Source organism: Botryllus schlosseri, chromosome 5 (assembly GCF_051294905.1).
Source record: "Botryllus schlosseri isolate E-star chromosome 5, Bs_hap1, whole genome shotgun sequence".
NCBI classification, from domain to species: domain Eukaryota; kingdom Metazoa; phylum Chordata; class Ascidiacea; order Stolidobranchia; family Styelidae; genus Botryllus; species Botryllus schlosseri.
Window position 1 is genome coordinate 2910720 of NC_137240.1, and position 16902 is coordinate 2927621.

Below are 16902 nucleotides of genomic sequence, written 5' to 3' on the forward strand. Positions count from 1 at the left end.
TTTTTATCCAATTTGCAAGACTCTTATTTACATCGCCTAGGCCCAGACGGGTGTCTGATTTCAAAGCCTACTCCAAGTCGTTTCGGCACCTTCCTGTCTTTTCATTATATCGCAGTCTTGTGGTGTTTGGGAAATGATGAAATTAAACTGATACTGATAAGACCCTTTATAAATGAAGTAGGCTCTCTGTGGCTACAAACCAGCTATGATTGGTATTAAATTATTAGGCCAAGTAGCAACAGTTCCTGTTACGCAAGATAGCGCAGAAACTGTAGTCAACTATTATCCACATTAACAAGTCACAAACTACACAACTATTCGGAGTCCCAAATAAATAAATCCCAAAAGGTTAGCTGATTCAGTTGACGACTTGATTCTTTTCACATTTGCACTCTTCCAAAGTAGCTTACGGAAGAATGTAGTTTCTCTGCATACTCAACGTTGGCAGCCGCAACTTCACAATTCATACTGCACCGCCGGTTCACGACGTCTATAGCCTATTATTTCACTTTGATACCAGTGTACTTATGCAAAGCCGATTTTCGCATTCCTTGGCGATTTTGAGAGGTCTCTGATGGCTTGACATTATCGACATTTGGGTTTTCGGAATCGGTGCGGCCATGGTATTTAAATGATATGAGTTACTATAAATTTTCAGCTCGGGTCTCTATATCACAGGGTTAGGCTTGGCTCGTCTCCGACTCACCGCTCCTTTCGCCTTATTCGTGAAGAATACATATCTCGAATTGCGTATTTTTGGGTGCAAAGTGTTCATAATTAGTCATTGACGAACATCAGTACAATCTCATATAATCATTGATGGTTTTCATAATTTTCTTTTAGAAGTCATCGTTCGTTACTCAAGTCGAAGTAACGTCTTAAATTCCTACTAAAGTAGAAGCAGACGTGGCGATTTCCAAGTAAATAAAAAATACGTATTCTGGACCTGGTTTTGCCTGAAAACTGAGATTGTCACGTAGAAGTACAAGTATAGTCTAAAATGTTTGTCACGTGAGAAAATAGGCAAAACTTACTTGAGTAGAACTACTTCGTTACTGACCACCCCTGATCCATTTTACTTATCCTGACGACGGGCTAACTTGCCTCTCCTGACCGCCAGCCTCTCAATCATCTAAACAAATGCTGCTAAAAGAGCAGAATAAAGATCAAGTCGTACAAATATATATAAAATTTATTTCTCGCTACAAATCGCAAAAACTCGGAGCAAAATACAAAACAAGTTCTAATTCACTAACATGCGAAACGCCGAATCCATAAGTTCAGACGTGCCTCGTAAGTTGATCAGTATAGCCCAAATATTAATGCTAGAAATTTTGAAAATTGAACAACCCACGAAGCAGGTTAACGAATTGACAAAAGAAAAATTGTGTGCGATTCACGATCATGCTGTGCCATTCAAATGAGCGCTGTATTACAAGACTACGAATCATTATAGGATGATATAGCAATAGAACATTCATATAAGCATTAATTACCATGACCACTGACCAAGGTAACTGATTGCCCAGCAATTTGTAGAAATGTACAGCAAAGTCCAATACAGTGAAGTCTAGTAGCAACAAGTCTAGACTACAGCGCTACTTTGGATAATAATCAACGAGTTCAGGGCAAAGCTCGTCACAAGCTATAATTTGACCTTGCTATTGACGCCGCAGTCATGTCATTGAGATTTATCGCATTTTTTGTGACGACACTGGTTTACAGAAAGCTTCCGCATGGCCGCAGTCAAAACATTACGTCTTTAATTAGCTAGTCGAGCATCGACTGGAAATATGCCCGGTGGTTAATGGTTAACACTTAAACCAGGGTGAATGCTTATCAGAAAAACGAGACACAATGGCACTGTACTATACGAATACCGTAGTGTTATTCTGACACAACAATATTTAGTGGTTTTTGAATCCGAAATTAGTCCTTGTTCGCCATCTACTTTCAATATATGTGTCCTAATTATTGGTTTTACTTTTCGAAGATCCGTGCTGGTATGTCAAAACGCTCTTTAACAACTAGGCGCAGTTATAGCTTGAGATATTCTGAAACTTTCAGATCATGACACGAGGCCGCTGTACGTTAAACATCGATTTCAATCCCGGCCTTGAGTAAATCGGTTGATGGATATCTCGATATTTATCATTATTTTATTTTCGATGACGTAGCGACGCAATCCATATAGTGTTGACATCGCAATTTAATGCAATAACACAGATTTTACGATTGGACGTACGTAAGCCCTAAGCATGGTTCTCGCATCAGTGGTTATGCACTGATCGAGATGCTATTGACGATGCTGATAGCTTCACGAGCCCCTGGATTGAATGTATGGCCCATAGTTGAAGATGATACTAAGTAAGTAGCTTCAATTTGCTATAAAATACCTAATTTGTTACGTGCAAAAAGCCTCCCTATTTACAAACAGTATACTCGATACATTTATGTACAAAAAACGTCGCAGAAATAGCAATAGGCCTATGAGGGTAAAATGAAATCTATACTATACCGCCATACTATAATTACAGCATAACGACACGAGCTACAAGGTCTACATTGGCAACTTGACGCCGGATATATACACAGAAACCTAATGACATAATACAGTGAATTATTGGCTTTGAAACACGTACGTAGAAACTAGCACAGTTGATATTGATCAAGACAAGTGATATATCTCATTTATTATCTCATTTATATCTCATTTATTGAGCGGCCATCAAATCTATCTCCCGTTCCGGACATATTCTGAATCAACCGGACTTTTATCAGTGCTATGACATGACATTTGGAGGCCGTTCACTTACGTCTAATTAGCTATTTACAACTCTTATTTGACCTATAACAATTCGCTAAGGTGGAATTTTCTACATAAACGCAACATTTCTATTAAACATAGCGTCACAGTGGAGATTGAGCGTGCCTTATTGTTTCGTTCTACGTAAGAGACACTCTACAACAAATCGGTACTTTCTACGGAGGGTATATAACACTGAATTAAAAGATATGTATTCGCCTGCGCGATTAACAAACGACAGCTATACAAATAGGAATCAAATCAAATAGGAATGCTGAAAATCACCACAGGATGTCACAAATTAAGCCGAAATGCTGGAGTCAAATCATTAAAAAGGGTAATTTGTTGCACAAAAACGACAACGATTTCATAAATTATAGTGTTTTTCCTCGATGTTCTGCGCATTGATAAATACTGTTAAAGGTGACGGAGAATGAGAACTCTAATGTTTACTGCGCCATTAACCCTGATGCCATACGAGTCATAGCTTGATTACGATGGTACAGCTATCATATCGATTTTGATTGAGGTTATTAAGAAATCAAGTTTATATAAAATGCAATTTTCTCGAATTGGCTTCCGACAAAACGGATGTGTTCTCAAATTGACTCATTACACGCGCGTTTATCTCGTCGTAAGTCGAGAGTAAATAGCTACTGATCAAAGAGAGTTAGTACGTATAATCGCGGACGAATATGTTATAAATACAAACACGAAACGTTGTTATTCGGCACGAAATTCGTAACCGCAAGGCGGACCTGTCTGCGGTCTGCCTGTATCGTGTCATTTACGGAATTAGAAGCACGAGGCGTTTCGAAATGCACATATAATTAGTCTTCTTGATAAATATATTGAACTGCGCTTATGTATTAGGACATTTGCAACGCAGCCTCGAATTATCGAGCGATACGAGGCGATTATTTGAAAGGTTAGGCGACGTAAGTGTCGCAATTGACCTAAAAAAGAATTAAATAAGCGACTTGGAAGAGCTTGTCCAGTCAATTTCCTCATTCGTACGCCATGATGATCTTGCTGAAGGGAGTGAAAATCCCGCGGTTCGGAGAACTGTCGAAAAGAGAGAGAGCTGAAGACTGAAAAATTTGGGTTTGCGTCCGGGGATCGGAAATACGAATACGAGGAGTACCATTAGGAGTTCCAAAATCGAGTATACCTGCATAATTTGAATCCGAATATAGTATTAGGTTAGAGTATGACACGTTATAATGTCATTACAGTATGGCTGGTGTGGAATTTCAAATATGTGCGTTATATGCGACCACAAACAAAATAACGCCAGTTTTACATCGCATGAAGATAATATATCTTTATCGCCGAGATTGATAACCGTTGAACTTACCAGCTAAAATACTTCACTCCCTGGAAAGTCCCGCAATGTTTCCCGTCTGGATTAAAAACACAATTTGAGGTATACATAGGGTAGAAATGAAATGATTTCACAAAGTTAAAATCCAAAACCGACTGATTGGTAGAGCTGGGGAGTATTAAAATCCCTCATAAATGACCATACGCTGAATCGATGCAATGTTCTAGATGTCTAACACTAGACCTACGATATTTTGAGCAACCAAAAAGAGGACAGTTTTTGCCGTCAAGTAAAACGAAATTACATTGTTACGTTTGAGTTTGACGATCTTTTTCACTTCTCTGATAGTTGCAAGGAAAAGTTACAAGAATAATAAATCAAATTTCGTTCTCAAATTCCGCCCCCATGAATACTTCGCGGTTCCCCTAACTTTTGCCGAAAAGGAATGATCATTTACAACGACTTTGTTAATTTATGTACACAAAATATCATTTAAATTATTATACATATTGCATACGTCAAGATGCACGGAACTGATCCAACTCTATATCCGTTAAGTTGGAAGTTGCGCTCGAAAAATTGCGACAGATCCCCGCATGTAAAAAGGCTCAGATGTTACGGAGAACGCCGAACAATGGAACGCCGAACAATGTTTGCAATAACAATTAGGCAGGCTGGTAGGACAATTTGTTGAAAAACCGTTTTTAAACCAGCAATTCAGCATGATTCATGGCTACAGTATTTTTTTGGAAAGAAATACGACGTCCCGCATTAAAGTCTTGTTGAAAGTATAAACAATTAAATCGAGATCCGGGAAAAAGGGACGTCTGGGCACTTTTTGAGCGTCCACGGAGGACCATGCACTTTTCTCGACAAAAAAGGACAAATTCTTCCAAAAGAGGACATATCATAAGCCTAATTAACTCTGCTACTGGGGACGCCGCTGTGGAACGCGTAAAATCAATTATATAGCTCTCTTCGTCACAGACTCCGCGGTAATATCTAGCTTGATGGTTGCACTATCAACTGTCTCAACTTACCGAGGTCGTCAGATTCGACGCCCACGAACACTTCGGACCTCCCCGGCAAGTGACCGACGTACTTCACATTGCCACGGCTCATCTTGCCGCCCGGTCTCGTGAACTTGATGGAATATCCGAGCCTAAGATCAGACGGGTTTCGGGGAGCGAAAGCTCTCCTCGGTAGTGCTCTGTGAATCTCGGGAGGGTATCTGTCAAATAACAGTTTGCTGATAGGAAAACTGGATAATTTTTGATGTATAATTAGACTTAATAGAGCAAAATGTCATTAATCTAAGTAATTCAATTTGTAAAATGTTGCTATACCCTAAAAATTCTACATGACAATTGTATAGCGAAAATCGAGTCAAGTTTGGTGTACACACATTGTCTTTCTGATGTGCATGGGAAAGAATTCTGATTTGATATGAACTTGACATGATTTTTGCAATATTTCTTTCAAAATCGTAATTTAATTCAAGTTTCCGTGAATTCCGTTATTCTAATCTAATTACGAAAATTTGAAAATTTCTAGTTGCCCAACTGTGATTGGTAGCGGAACTATAGCGTACGTCTCTCGCTTCGTTACTTGCTACTGTCAGATATTTTATATCAATCCATTGTTAAGTGCTATATAGCGAAGAAAACTTTACAACCGCGAGATGGCTCGGCTGAGATCTATTTTCATCGGTTGCCCGACGTCGAAGCGTGCGACACCGGAGCATGTGGAATTCCCACACCAAAACTAACCACAACTGTAATACCAACCCTAGCTACAAATCGGGACCTACGATAACTTAACGATAGGTTGCGAGTTTAGGTCGTTCCGGCATTACTTCTCGTGTAGGCCTTCTGGAGGTATATCTATGAGGCTCCTCATTGCCATCCGACCCGCATAAGACAGCGATTCCCAAACCATGTGACGCGGCACATTAGTGTGACACAAGCCACAACAAATTCTTAGGTGTGCTGTGAAGCTTTTGGAACTTTGGAGAAGAACTGCGTAAATATTTCAAATAAGGACGCGTGTCTTTTTTTACAAGCAAGCACGTGCGACCTCACAGCGCCGTAACAGCTCCACAGCTGATGAACAACCTCAAGTAACGATGAAACCAATCATGGCATTGTCGGTAACAATGAATCAAGCAATTATTCTGCAGAAGAACAGCAGCTCATTGTTTTACGAAACGACCATTTGTGAACATGGCTTTTCTATATTTACGGAAATGAAATGATGTAAATGAGAGAATCTGCTTGGAATCGATGACGAAATGCAGGTGGCCGACTCCAGAATTCCTGTCCAAGTGTTGTAGGTTCATCTAGGCTCCTCCTCGCCAAACGGTGTCTTATAAAAGCCGTAGCGGGCCTTACGGGCAGATACGGAATCAAAATAAAGACAATCGACCTGGTGTAAATGACCATTGTAGTGGACAAATACCACGAATAGCACAAACAAACAACTGTAGCCTCGTTTCGTACAAGAAAGCTCATCCATCGCATTAACACGTGGAAACAGGTCTTACAGCAACTTTTCTTCTCTTGTAAGTGTGCTGTCAGGGGTTTAATGAGTATTCTAATGTGCCACTCGCTGAAAAAGTTTTTGAACCACTGGTGCAAGCATTGTCTTACAGAAGCATAGGTTGGCCGATAGGGGGCCGTACTGAAGGTCTGCACCTCAGAAAGCATAATATAGGTCATAGAATAACGCTCTGACACAACAACGACAACACCGCACTCTAGTCCCCTTATGCCTCAAATCACTCCGCAACCGACACAGCACCCGATTCAAGCTCTCGAAAGGAAGCAGTGAAGGCGGAACAATATCTTACTCAGTGTGCGGTTTCTTTGGTTTATCTCCCGACCCACGCGGTTGGGGTACAGGCCGTCCTCGTGGGCTCAGAGACCGATATCCGTGCGACCCCAGAGCAGGAGAAGTAGACCGCGATCTTGAGGTGGGTGTTATTCTTCCTCCGTTCGATCTGCGTTCACCTGAACGGCCAGGAGACCCTGAAAATCAAAACTATTTTGAAGCGGTATGACATGGAAGTATGGCCAAGTGTGGCCCGCGAGGTAATTTTCGAAATTAGTTATATTGTCAAAAAATTAATTTCCAAGGTAATATATCGTAAACTCGTGAGGCCAACCAAAAATCTGATTAGCCTAACCGCGATATTTGGTATGTTGATGACTAAAATATCAGTTCCAACGCAATTATGAGACCAGAGTCAAGCCATATTTTCGTAGTTCTTCGTATATTACCACAAAGTAGAATCGCGGCAATTTATTTAACTTGAAATTTCTGGTCGCCCGGTTTAGTAACACTCGATTTCTTGCATTTAATATCAAAATACCTCATGAAATTCAGAAATACGCCTAATCTACAGAGTCGAGTCCAACTATATTAGTAATTATGAGAGAACGTGTCGTCCAACATGCGACTTCGCTTGTCCGCTCACCGAAAGATCGTCGGCGATGAAACCTTGGCATCAAATAGTAGACGCATGTTGACCGAAACCTTCAATATTTATATGTGCATGCGCCGAATAGTCCTGTCCTTGCAAATTGAGACCATCGGCACACGAAGGCGACCCGCAATATATGCAACTAATAATACATTCACCGAATTCATTTGTTAACCATTATGACAAATTCTCGCGCGTCTGGCACACTGAGTTTTGATGATATTTATGTTATCGATTTTGATGCGTAATAAGTTAACTCCCGTTTTCACCATTACCTAATCCGGCTCTCTCCTATATGGCGACTAAAGAAAGGTCATCTATATTCAAGTGGCCGGCGCAATAGTTCGTTAATTGCATGTGTCCCTTTGGCCTAAAGGTTGGCAACCCCTTGGCTATTTGCACAACTTGGATCGTTACGTTCTTGAACTACTTCCGCTTCTGTATACCTGAACGTTTTTAGCCAAAACTGCTTGCGTTTTATAGTTTGGATTTTGAAATGTATTTTGATATAAGTTTGCATCAATTCCAGGCGTGAAATAGCTCCGGTGCCACGGTAATTGAATATGTTTTCGAAGATTCCATCTATATTTGCATTGGAATATAGCGTTAATCACGACGATACATTTTGCAATTCGGAAAATAGCAACCTTGAATTAACTTCTGAGAGTATGCGACCTCTCGACATAATCTACCCAGGGATATATAGAACTATACTATACATATCTATATATCCCTGAGTCTACCTTGTAGAGTACTTTTTCAAAGCTGTCAAATCTAGTATAACCACAGGTCATCTATGTAACAAGGTGAGAATACTAGTCACGACAAAGAACCGTGAAAGTATTGCCAACGTATCACGATTCACGACTCTAGATACAACGCCGAATTGCTCGCCTTTAACTACTATTATGATATACACGAGCAAATATGGACAATACACAATGGCGTCGGGTTTGTTGACCTAGAAATTGTCAGTTGAAGTTTGAAAGGGTGAAGTTGTTAAGTCGCCGACAGACGAGATTACGGGAAGCGCGTGGCGTGTTTGAAATAACACAGCGTTATTCATAAAGAGAAACAACCCGTCGCTAATCTTTCGTCAATTACAAGTATTGATACTATTACCGGGAGACAAATGATAAGTTTGAAAACGAATTGCAAACCGATGAAATTCCTTGTCGCGTGTCTTTGACATATTATCGATATTCGTTTCTTGGACATTAATGGACATTGGACAACTATAGATCATTCATTCCAGTTGGCTAATTGAATTATTACTTACTGCTACAGGAAAATCAGGAAATATGGATGAAAAAACGGTTCAAAATGATGCGTTCACGCGCATTCCAGTGGGTAAAAAACCCGAATATTTTCGACTGACACTCGTCAGGGGTGATCGTCAGCAACTAGTAGAGAATGCGAAAAAAACATCACATATGAACAATTGAACATTCGTGTCACTAAATATAACGTCACCGAAATGAAAAATCGAATTATCGAAGCGAACAGATAGCTTAACCTCAATGTACTATTTTTTCACACGAACTTCAGCCGAAATATTCGGGTTTATTGCGATATGGATATGGCATTCATTTGTATATTGAAGTTTTGTACCTCAAAGAGTGTCTTCAAACTATGGAGTCATATAACGTGGAGTGGACGCAAAAAGGTAATACACACGTATAAACGGAATCCACCACATCCATGGACTATACATTAACAATTGACGTACTTTGAATGGGCGTGAAAGCAAACACCAGTACCTAGCACCCTCGCTATATCGTATAATTTTATTTAATACACCTATTTCCATTTCCCACCCTTGCATTTACAGTGTGTGAGTTTCTCCATCATCATATCATCTAACATCCCCAGATAATATATATTAGCCATTATATTACACGTAATATCCCTTACTATTTCTGCCAATTCCGTTCGTGAACCTCGGTCTGTTCGATTCGTTGAACTCTTCGCTGTCCTCGTCGTCCGACAGATCCGCGTGTCGCGCGCAAGAAGACATTTTCGCGCGGGTCTCGAGCTTGGGCGGTTTCAGCAACATCTCCGTGTTGTCGCTGTCGATGGAGCGCGGCGAATCTGGTGATTCTCCTGAGAATTCCAAGAATTGTTATTATTAATCATATTTGGTTATACGTTTGTTGATATGCAATGTTCTTTCCCATTCTCTCTCTACTAGTTGCTGATGAAAACCCTTGATGAGTGTCAGTCAAAAATATTGGGGTTAATTTAAATATGAATATTAAATTTTATTGTATATTGTGCATGGGATATATGCCATTGCATCCAAAATATAGCGCCGTGCGTTAGTCAACGAGAGAATAGCATGTCACATTAGTACATCGAGTCTCAAGTTTCGACCATATGGTTGTAATAACAACAACCGCGACACATACTTAATGCATATTAAAACAGAGGGGGATGTGCGGGCGCGTGGCGCAATGGATAACGCGTCTGACTACGAATCAGAAGATTCCAGGTTCGACTCCTGGCGTGCTCGCCTCTTTGTTTTACGTTTGGGTGAGACATATGTCGTCAAAGTTAAGAAATAAGATGCTACATGCTACATGCCTGCTAAAACGGCCTTTCAAGAGTAGCAATGCGTTACCTTCCATGTGTTTCTGATATCTGTCCATGGTCAGGTCTCTCAGATTCAGCGCGACAGATGAGGATATGGACTTATCTTTCATGACACGGTCGGCGGCTTGCATTGTCGCAGTTACAGCCGCAAGTGCGTCACCTGCCGACGTCCTCTCTGGCTGTTCGTCGCTAAATCGAACTCCCTGAAAGTATAGGTCATCAATCATCATCAATGATACGTAATAAGTGTCTTGTTAACGTGAAACTTTGAAAATTGAATAAGTACACTTCTTATCAAATCAGAGTCCATTGTCATAACACGAGAATGGTAAATGTATGTGCAGCAAGTTTGGCTCGTTTCGCACTATACAGGTCTCCTGTAGCATTTTCAGGAAAGCATAATTAGATTAGAATTAAAATAAGGGCAAAGAAGCATTTCACAAATGAGAATAGAATTTGATTATCGTAATTTCGGTGTAATTAGTATAACTAGACACACTAGACAGCTATAAAATTATCTAGCTGTCCAGGCCTGCGTGAAGTCTTTATGTGCTGTAATATTGATTCTAACCTAATTTCAGATTATCCTGAAAGTGCTACAGGAGAACTACAGTGCGAACCGAGCCAAGCTAGGCGTACAGACATTTGCTTTTCATGCGCTTATTTGAACGAACTCCGATTTGATACGAACTGAACTTGATTCGATTTACAAGTCTTTGCGAATTCAAAAAGTCGAATTCCAAAATAAAAACTGTGTAGCTATAATTCTAATTCTAATCTAATCTGGAACAGCTAAAAACTTTCTAGTTGTCAAACTAGGACATGCACTATAACCGCGCAACACAGTAGCACGCTTATCAAATCTGTGAGTAGAGTCCCTGGGTATATCCTTACACACGAATATATACATCAGATTGTTTGTTTGCTTTGAAAAGCGAGAACACACAGCAACCGTTACCACTGAATCAAAGTATCTTATACTCTATTAATCCATCTTGAAATAAGACAAACGTGGTTTTGTCACGTAGCAAACCGCTCTGGATTATCATTAAAAACTTGATCTCGTGCGGTTGATTAATACACTCTTACTCAGATAAGGTAAACCCGAGTACCAGATCACAGAATTGTGGACGACATGCCGCTGTGTGTAGGACGATATATTTACGATACCTTCTGTATGGAATAAGAATGAATCACGTTCACGTAAACATAAACCAACATAATCTCTCCCTTCTTGCGCTTAATACTTTAAGAGCTTCTTGGAGGTATAGAACTTCAATACACAATTGAATAGTATATTCCTATTGAAATAAACCGGAATATGTTCAGCTGACACTCGTCAGGGGTAATCGTTGCTGACTAGTTCATGACGATTACCTCTGACGAATGTCAGTCGAAAATATTCGGGTTCATTTCAGTGTGTATAGACTTTCCAATTACATTTAATATTACTCATAATACTTGAGTAAAAATTTCCGGCATTACTTCTACCTCTATTGACTTCTACTGTATTCGCAAAAACTTGGAAATAAAGTCAAAGTTAAGTTCATATCAAAGCAGATAATATTGACATAAGCAAGCTTGGCTCGTTCCGCACTATACAGTTATTCTGTAGCATTTTCAGGATAACCAGAAATAATATTCAAATACAAATTAGAGCATGGAAACGTTTCACAAATTGGAATATAATTAGATTACCGTCGTTTCGCTCTAATTAGTCTCAAAATACGCTGCACACCAAATTCGAATCAATCCCAACGTGTAGAAGCGAACCTATTGGAGTTGAAATATTTAGCATTTTACGGTCAATCCCATGAAGTCGTCTAAAATAAACGATGCATATCAAATTTGGCTCAATTCCAACCATCCGGTTATTTTCGAACAACCCTACTGACCGCCTCTGTTCAGTAAATACTCGGATATATGCGATATGTACCTTGGAAGATTGTCCTCTGTTGGGCGAATTCCTCCTCGGACTGCTGGCCTCCCTGTAAGGGCTTCTGTTTTTGCCCCTTCTCGGGCTCGCCGCCGGGCTTCTTGAGCGTGGGCTTTTCGGGGTTACCTCGCCCAAGCGTCGTTTCATCACTCGTACTTCGTCCAAGAGACGGTCGTGTTCGGCCTGGTAGTATTCTATCTTATCCAGTAGCTCTTGTCGAGGATCTAAGAAGAGACAGAACCCGTTAGTTTTGTCTTACAAAAGCCTAGAACGGAAGTGGGTTATGCTACCATGAGATAAACAAGTAGAAATTTTTCAGTTTTTATTTTGTAAATTGGATTAGAATTACAATTATAGCTACGTAGTTTTTTTTCGAATTAGATTAGAATTAGAAATGCTGAATACGCACAAACTGGAACCCTGAATTAAATCTAGAATTGTAAACAGATAGGGCCTACATCAAAATTCAATTTCAGTTCATATTAATTACACAGCTTTTTTTCCAAATTAGATTAGAACTAGAATTACTGAATTACTGAAAGTTTATCTTCATAAGCACGAGAATGGCAAATGTCTGTACACCGAGCTATATTCGTACTATACAATTCTCATGCAGCATCTTCAGGAAAAACCTAAAATTCGATTGGAATTAAAATTAGAGCATAGTGACATTTCACAAATTAGACTAGAATTTGATCGCCAGCAGTTCGCTCTAATTACTCTATAATTGGACAACTAGAATTATCTGGTTCTCCAATAGGGGTGTTCAAAAATATTTTTTTCCGGATTTCAGCCATTCTAAACTGTCAGGTTACCCTAAAAAACGCTGCTCACCAAATTTGGTTCAATTATAACAAGCATAAGCCGTCGCAGAGCCAATTAAAAATTTTAATTTATTAGAGAAAATTAAAAAAACTTTCAAATTTTTCTGTCAACCCCATGAAATTGTTGAATTGTCTTCAAAGACGATGCAGAACAAATTTGACTCAATTCCAAATAGTCGAAGCTGAGGTATTTGAGTCTTTCGTTGATAATTCTCGGATTATCCGCTAATCAAGAAATCCGAACAAGCCTACCGGCAGGCCTGCCCTTCAGACAGTCGATGTGTCTCCGCAAGTCCCGAACTTCAACCTTCAAAGTTCTGTTGTCTTCCGTGAGTTCGAAACAGCGATTGCGTAGCGACCTCGCCTCCTCTCTAAGCTCGGTGAGCTCCCCTTGCAAGTCGGCCGCGTCTGCGGCGAGGAGAAGGTTTTCAGCGGATAACTCCTTCATACGATCCACCTGTGAATTCAACGTAAGATATGTTACGACCACAGCTGTATCCAATCATTTTATTAAATCGCAATCTTATGTTGTTTTGATCTGATGATAATGTCAATTAAATGACTCGACTCGAGTCCGACTTGAGTCGCGAATTTTTGGTGACTCAACTCAAGCGATTGTGCATGACTCTATCAAGTCATATGACTCGAAACTGGGACGGCAAAAACAGACATTTCATTGTAGCTTCGAAGGATAGTGAAGTCACCACATTATTGGTATATGGTCTATCAGTCCTGATAATTGGAAAGTAGGGTCAAAAACTGTTAAGACTGAGAAAAATTACTCTATTATGAATGCGAGCCATTCTATATCACTGGAGCAGAGTTGAAAAACGTGGGTTGAACCGGGTTGAACTGAACACTGAACACTGAACACTGAACGGTCGCCATAATGAGTTGGACTCTGACTCGACCCTCGCCTGACACTTTCATAATGGCAGTGATGTAAACTATTTTCTACCGTTCCAAATCCAAACTGTAAAAAGTATGTACTATGTAGTTTTGCCTAAACACTCTTCAAATAGAACTGGAAGCACTCTAAAAACGCAATCTCTCAAGTAACAAGTGAAAGTAGGCAAAACTGCTTGAAAACCCCGAAAATGTAGGACTGCTTCGTTACTCTACTGAAAAATAGGGCTGTTCAAAAATATTTATTTTTATTCAGTTTTCGCGGCTACTAGCTAAAATTGTTAGGTTGGCTAAAAGACGTTGCATACCAAATTTGACCAAATCCCGAGGTGAAGTTATCAGAGTTTGAAAACTTTTATTTTACTATAATTTTTTGTTCAAATTTGACTGTCCACCCCATGGCATTGTAAAGTAGTCTAATGTAACAAATGCGCAGCACATTCCACTGGTAGAAGCGAAGTTATTGGAGCTGAAAATCGTGGATTTGAAAATATAGTATTCACTGTGCGTAATTCAAGAATTATATTATTGAAAAACTTGAATAACTTCACTTCTACCAGCTGGAATTTGAGTCAAATTTGCTTTGCATAGTTTTATAGACAACTTGACAATGGGTTAGCCATTTGTAAAAAACTTTTTAAATTTTTTCATGATAAATTCAAATTTTTTAAACTCTAATCGAATTTTTTTAGCCAATCTAACGATTTTAGCTAATAGGTGCAAAAAGATGAAGAGAAAAAGTTATTTTTGAACAACCCTACTGCGCAATGACAACTTCTTTGTTTTCGTAGATTTTCGCATATAGGCCTACGCTGGCATATGTTACTGCTTCTAACAGTGATGGGTTCATCAATGCCGCAAGAATATCTTAAACGGAAAATTGGGGTTTTGGGAAACGTTCATTTTACAATAATTAACCAGGGATATCTAGACTAGATATCCCTGTAATTAACATTCTCCTAGCGTATTCTTTCGCACCTTTTCGCGCATGGCTGTGTTGTCGCTTTTCATGTTCTGTAAATCTCGATCGTAGCTTCTCCGCAACGAGTCGTTGCTGGCCTTCAAAGTATCAATCGTTGACTCGGCCCGAGCAAGTTGACGCGATTTGGAATCGTTCAATTGCTCTAGTTCATCCACGCGGTTGTAAAGGCTCATGAGTTCTTGCGGGCTCCTTAGATTGTAATGGACTATACGCCTCTATCGGCTGTAGCCTATACTGTTCTCGATAGATATTGCTGGAGGCAGAAATGAATTGAAGCAGTTGACAATATATATCTTTGAATATCTATAAGTGAAGACGTTATCTCAAAATTCAACACCAGTCACATCTAGGAAATATATCGAGTGTCAAATTAACGAGTGTCACAAACTGATACATTCGAAATAGCTACAGGCATTCAAAATAGTGCGTTGTGTTGGGTTAGGTTAGACTGTGTTAAGGTTAGGGTTGGTTTTGGTTAGCATATGTAAGGTTTAGTTACAGTTAAGCTTCGCTTATGTTGTTAATCGCGTTAGGGCTAAGGCTATAGCGTTAGCTTGCAATGTTTAGAACAGTGCTCTCCAACCGGTGTGTCGTGTCCCATTGGTGGGTCGCGAAGCTTTTCTAAACGTCAGTTTTCTACTCAATACGTCATAGAGGGCTGCTTTTGGTTGGTATGAATGCCCGCAATCTTCTAATTGGTATGAATGCAATTTTATGGGTATAAATAAAATACTTTTGGGATACTGACGATCTCACATGTGGCGTTTGGTTAGGTATTGGTTAGATGTAATAATCCGATATGCAGGTTCAACATTTGCATTGCTAGTAGGGATGGTGTGAACCTCTAAAAGGTTCAGGTTCGTGTGAACGCGAAGCTTTTTGAAAGGTTCTGTGTGAACGCGAACGTGAACCTCATGAACCTCATATTGCTAATTCCAACCCTACATTTCAGTGAAGTGATAGCCTATATTAATGTACAGTTGTACACGATGCCTAGCGACGACTCGGGCCACATAATTCCACAATGCTGAAGTAAATATTGACGTTTCAAACGTCGCCAAATGTATCAACTGGGGTAATCAAATGATATAATACTATAAAATCAATATCTTCCGTCGCTTTGCCAACTCTTTCGACGAGGACTTGCAAGGGAATATAAGCTTACGCCTAACGGTCTAGGCCAGACTGGACAATGTATTCGACATCTGAGAATTGCTATGTTGTTATTGAGAAGGTGTAAAACGGGTTTCTATACTTGCTACCGATTATCCCAATAACAAGTTATACGGCGGTAGCCAACACCCCAATCACACGGATTTGGTTTTTATGATACATTAAACATATGAAGTCAAGATTAACCCCTACACATGCCAGATTTTTTTACATAAAACAACGATATCAATTTCATTGATTTGTTGAATAACCATCATTCGCTGACTGCCTACATGTAGTGTAATTCCCTCTTGGTGTTGTGTGATTGCGGGTGAATCTCACAGCAGAGAGTCACTAAATATTCACAAACGGAAACTGGATATTTCGAGCAAACTTTTGTAACAAATCAAGTAAAATTTTTGAGATTGCCAAGGTGTATGCTCGTTTAGTGTTGATTTTTTATGCTGCCAGCGCCATGCATAGAGTGGCCTGCGGTTGAAATGCAATAAATTTCAACCAAAGTTGTTATAATGAAGTGAAAATTGTTATATATGAAAAAGGTTCACAGTCCAGAACCTACCAAGGTTCGTTTGTGAACGTGAACCTCTAAATTTCCGAGGTTCACACGCAGAACGCGAACGTGAACCTCACGTTCACACCATCCCTAATTGCTAGTATATTGCTTGTGAAATGTGTATATTTACAGTATATTCTTTCCTTCTCATTATTTTGTTTTTCTTTCGTTTTGTCATATCTCACCGTGGATCGCAATTTAGAACTGTGAAGCACGGGTTTAAAATGTGTCGCTATCATGACACTTGCTATTTTGAATGTATCGCTATTATTACACCCCATGATTTAAGCTCACTATTACGACACTGGCTAATTTGAACGTTTGT

The 16902-nt window shown here is 39.6% G+C and overlaps 2 protein-coding genes and 1 non-coding gene across 3 annotated transcripts in view; 2 read left to right on the plus strand and 1 right to left on the minus strand.

The window, feature by feature from the left end:
• The window catches only part of LOC145438653 (protein mono-ADP-ribosyltransferase PARP14-like), a 362844-nt gene that overhangs the window by 39288 nt on the left and 306654 nt on the right, over positions 1-16902 (plus strand). The gene's annotated exons all lie outside the window — the stretch shown is intronic.
• LOC145438647 (uncharacterized) lies at positions 1175-15141 on the minus strand. Its single transcript, XM_080315994.1, has 9 exons — positions 14848-15141; positions 13216-13420; positions 12140-12363; positions 10232-10406; positions 9526-9714; positions 6979-7156; positions 5171-5361; positions 4164-4209; positions 1175-3871 (listed from the first exon to the last, which is right to left on the minus strand). Exons 1-9 carry the CDS (start codon positions 15022-15024, stop codon positions 3814-3816), a joined length of 1443 nt encoding a protein of 480 aa, XP_080172120.1. The 5' UTR covers positions 15025-15141; the 3' UTR covers positions 1175-3813.
• On the plus strand, positions 10051-10123 carry Trnar-acg (transfer RNA arginine (anticodon ACG)). The gene has a single exon. It is a non-coding gene; the product is annotated as a tRNA-Arg (tRNA).

Excerpts from the sequence above, each read along its gene's own strand:
- LOC145438647 (XM_080315994.1), bottom strand. The coding sequence starts at position 15,024 with ATGAGCCTTTACAACCGCGTGGATGAACTAGAGCAATTGAACGATTCC. Across the intron at positions 12,364-13,215 it reads TCTGAAGGGCAGGCCTGCCG|ATCCTCGACAAGAGCTACTG; the intron begins GTAGGCTTGTTC and ends GTCTCTTCTTAG. Across the intron at positions 10,407-12,139 it reads ACAGAGGACAATCTTCCAAG|GGAGTTCGATTTAGCGACGA; the intron begins GTACATATCGCA and ends CTATACTTTCAG.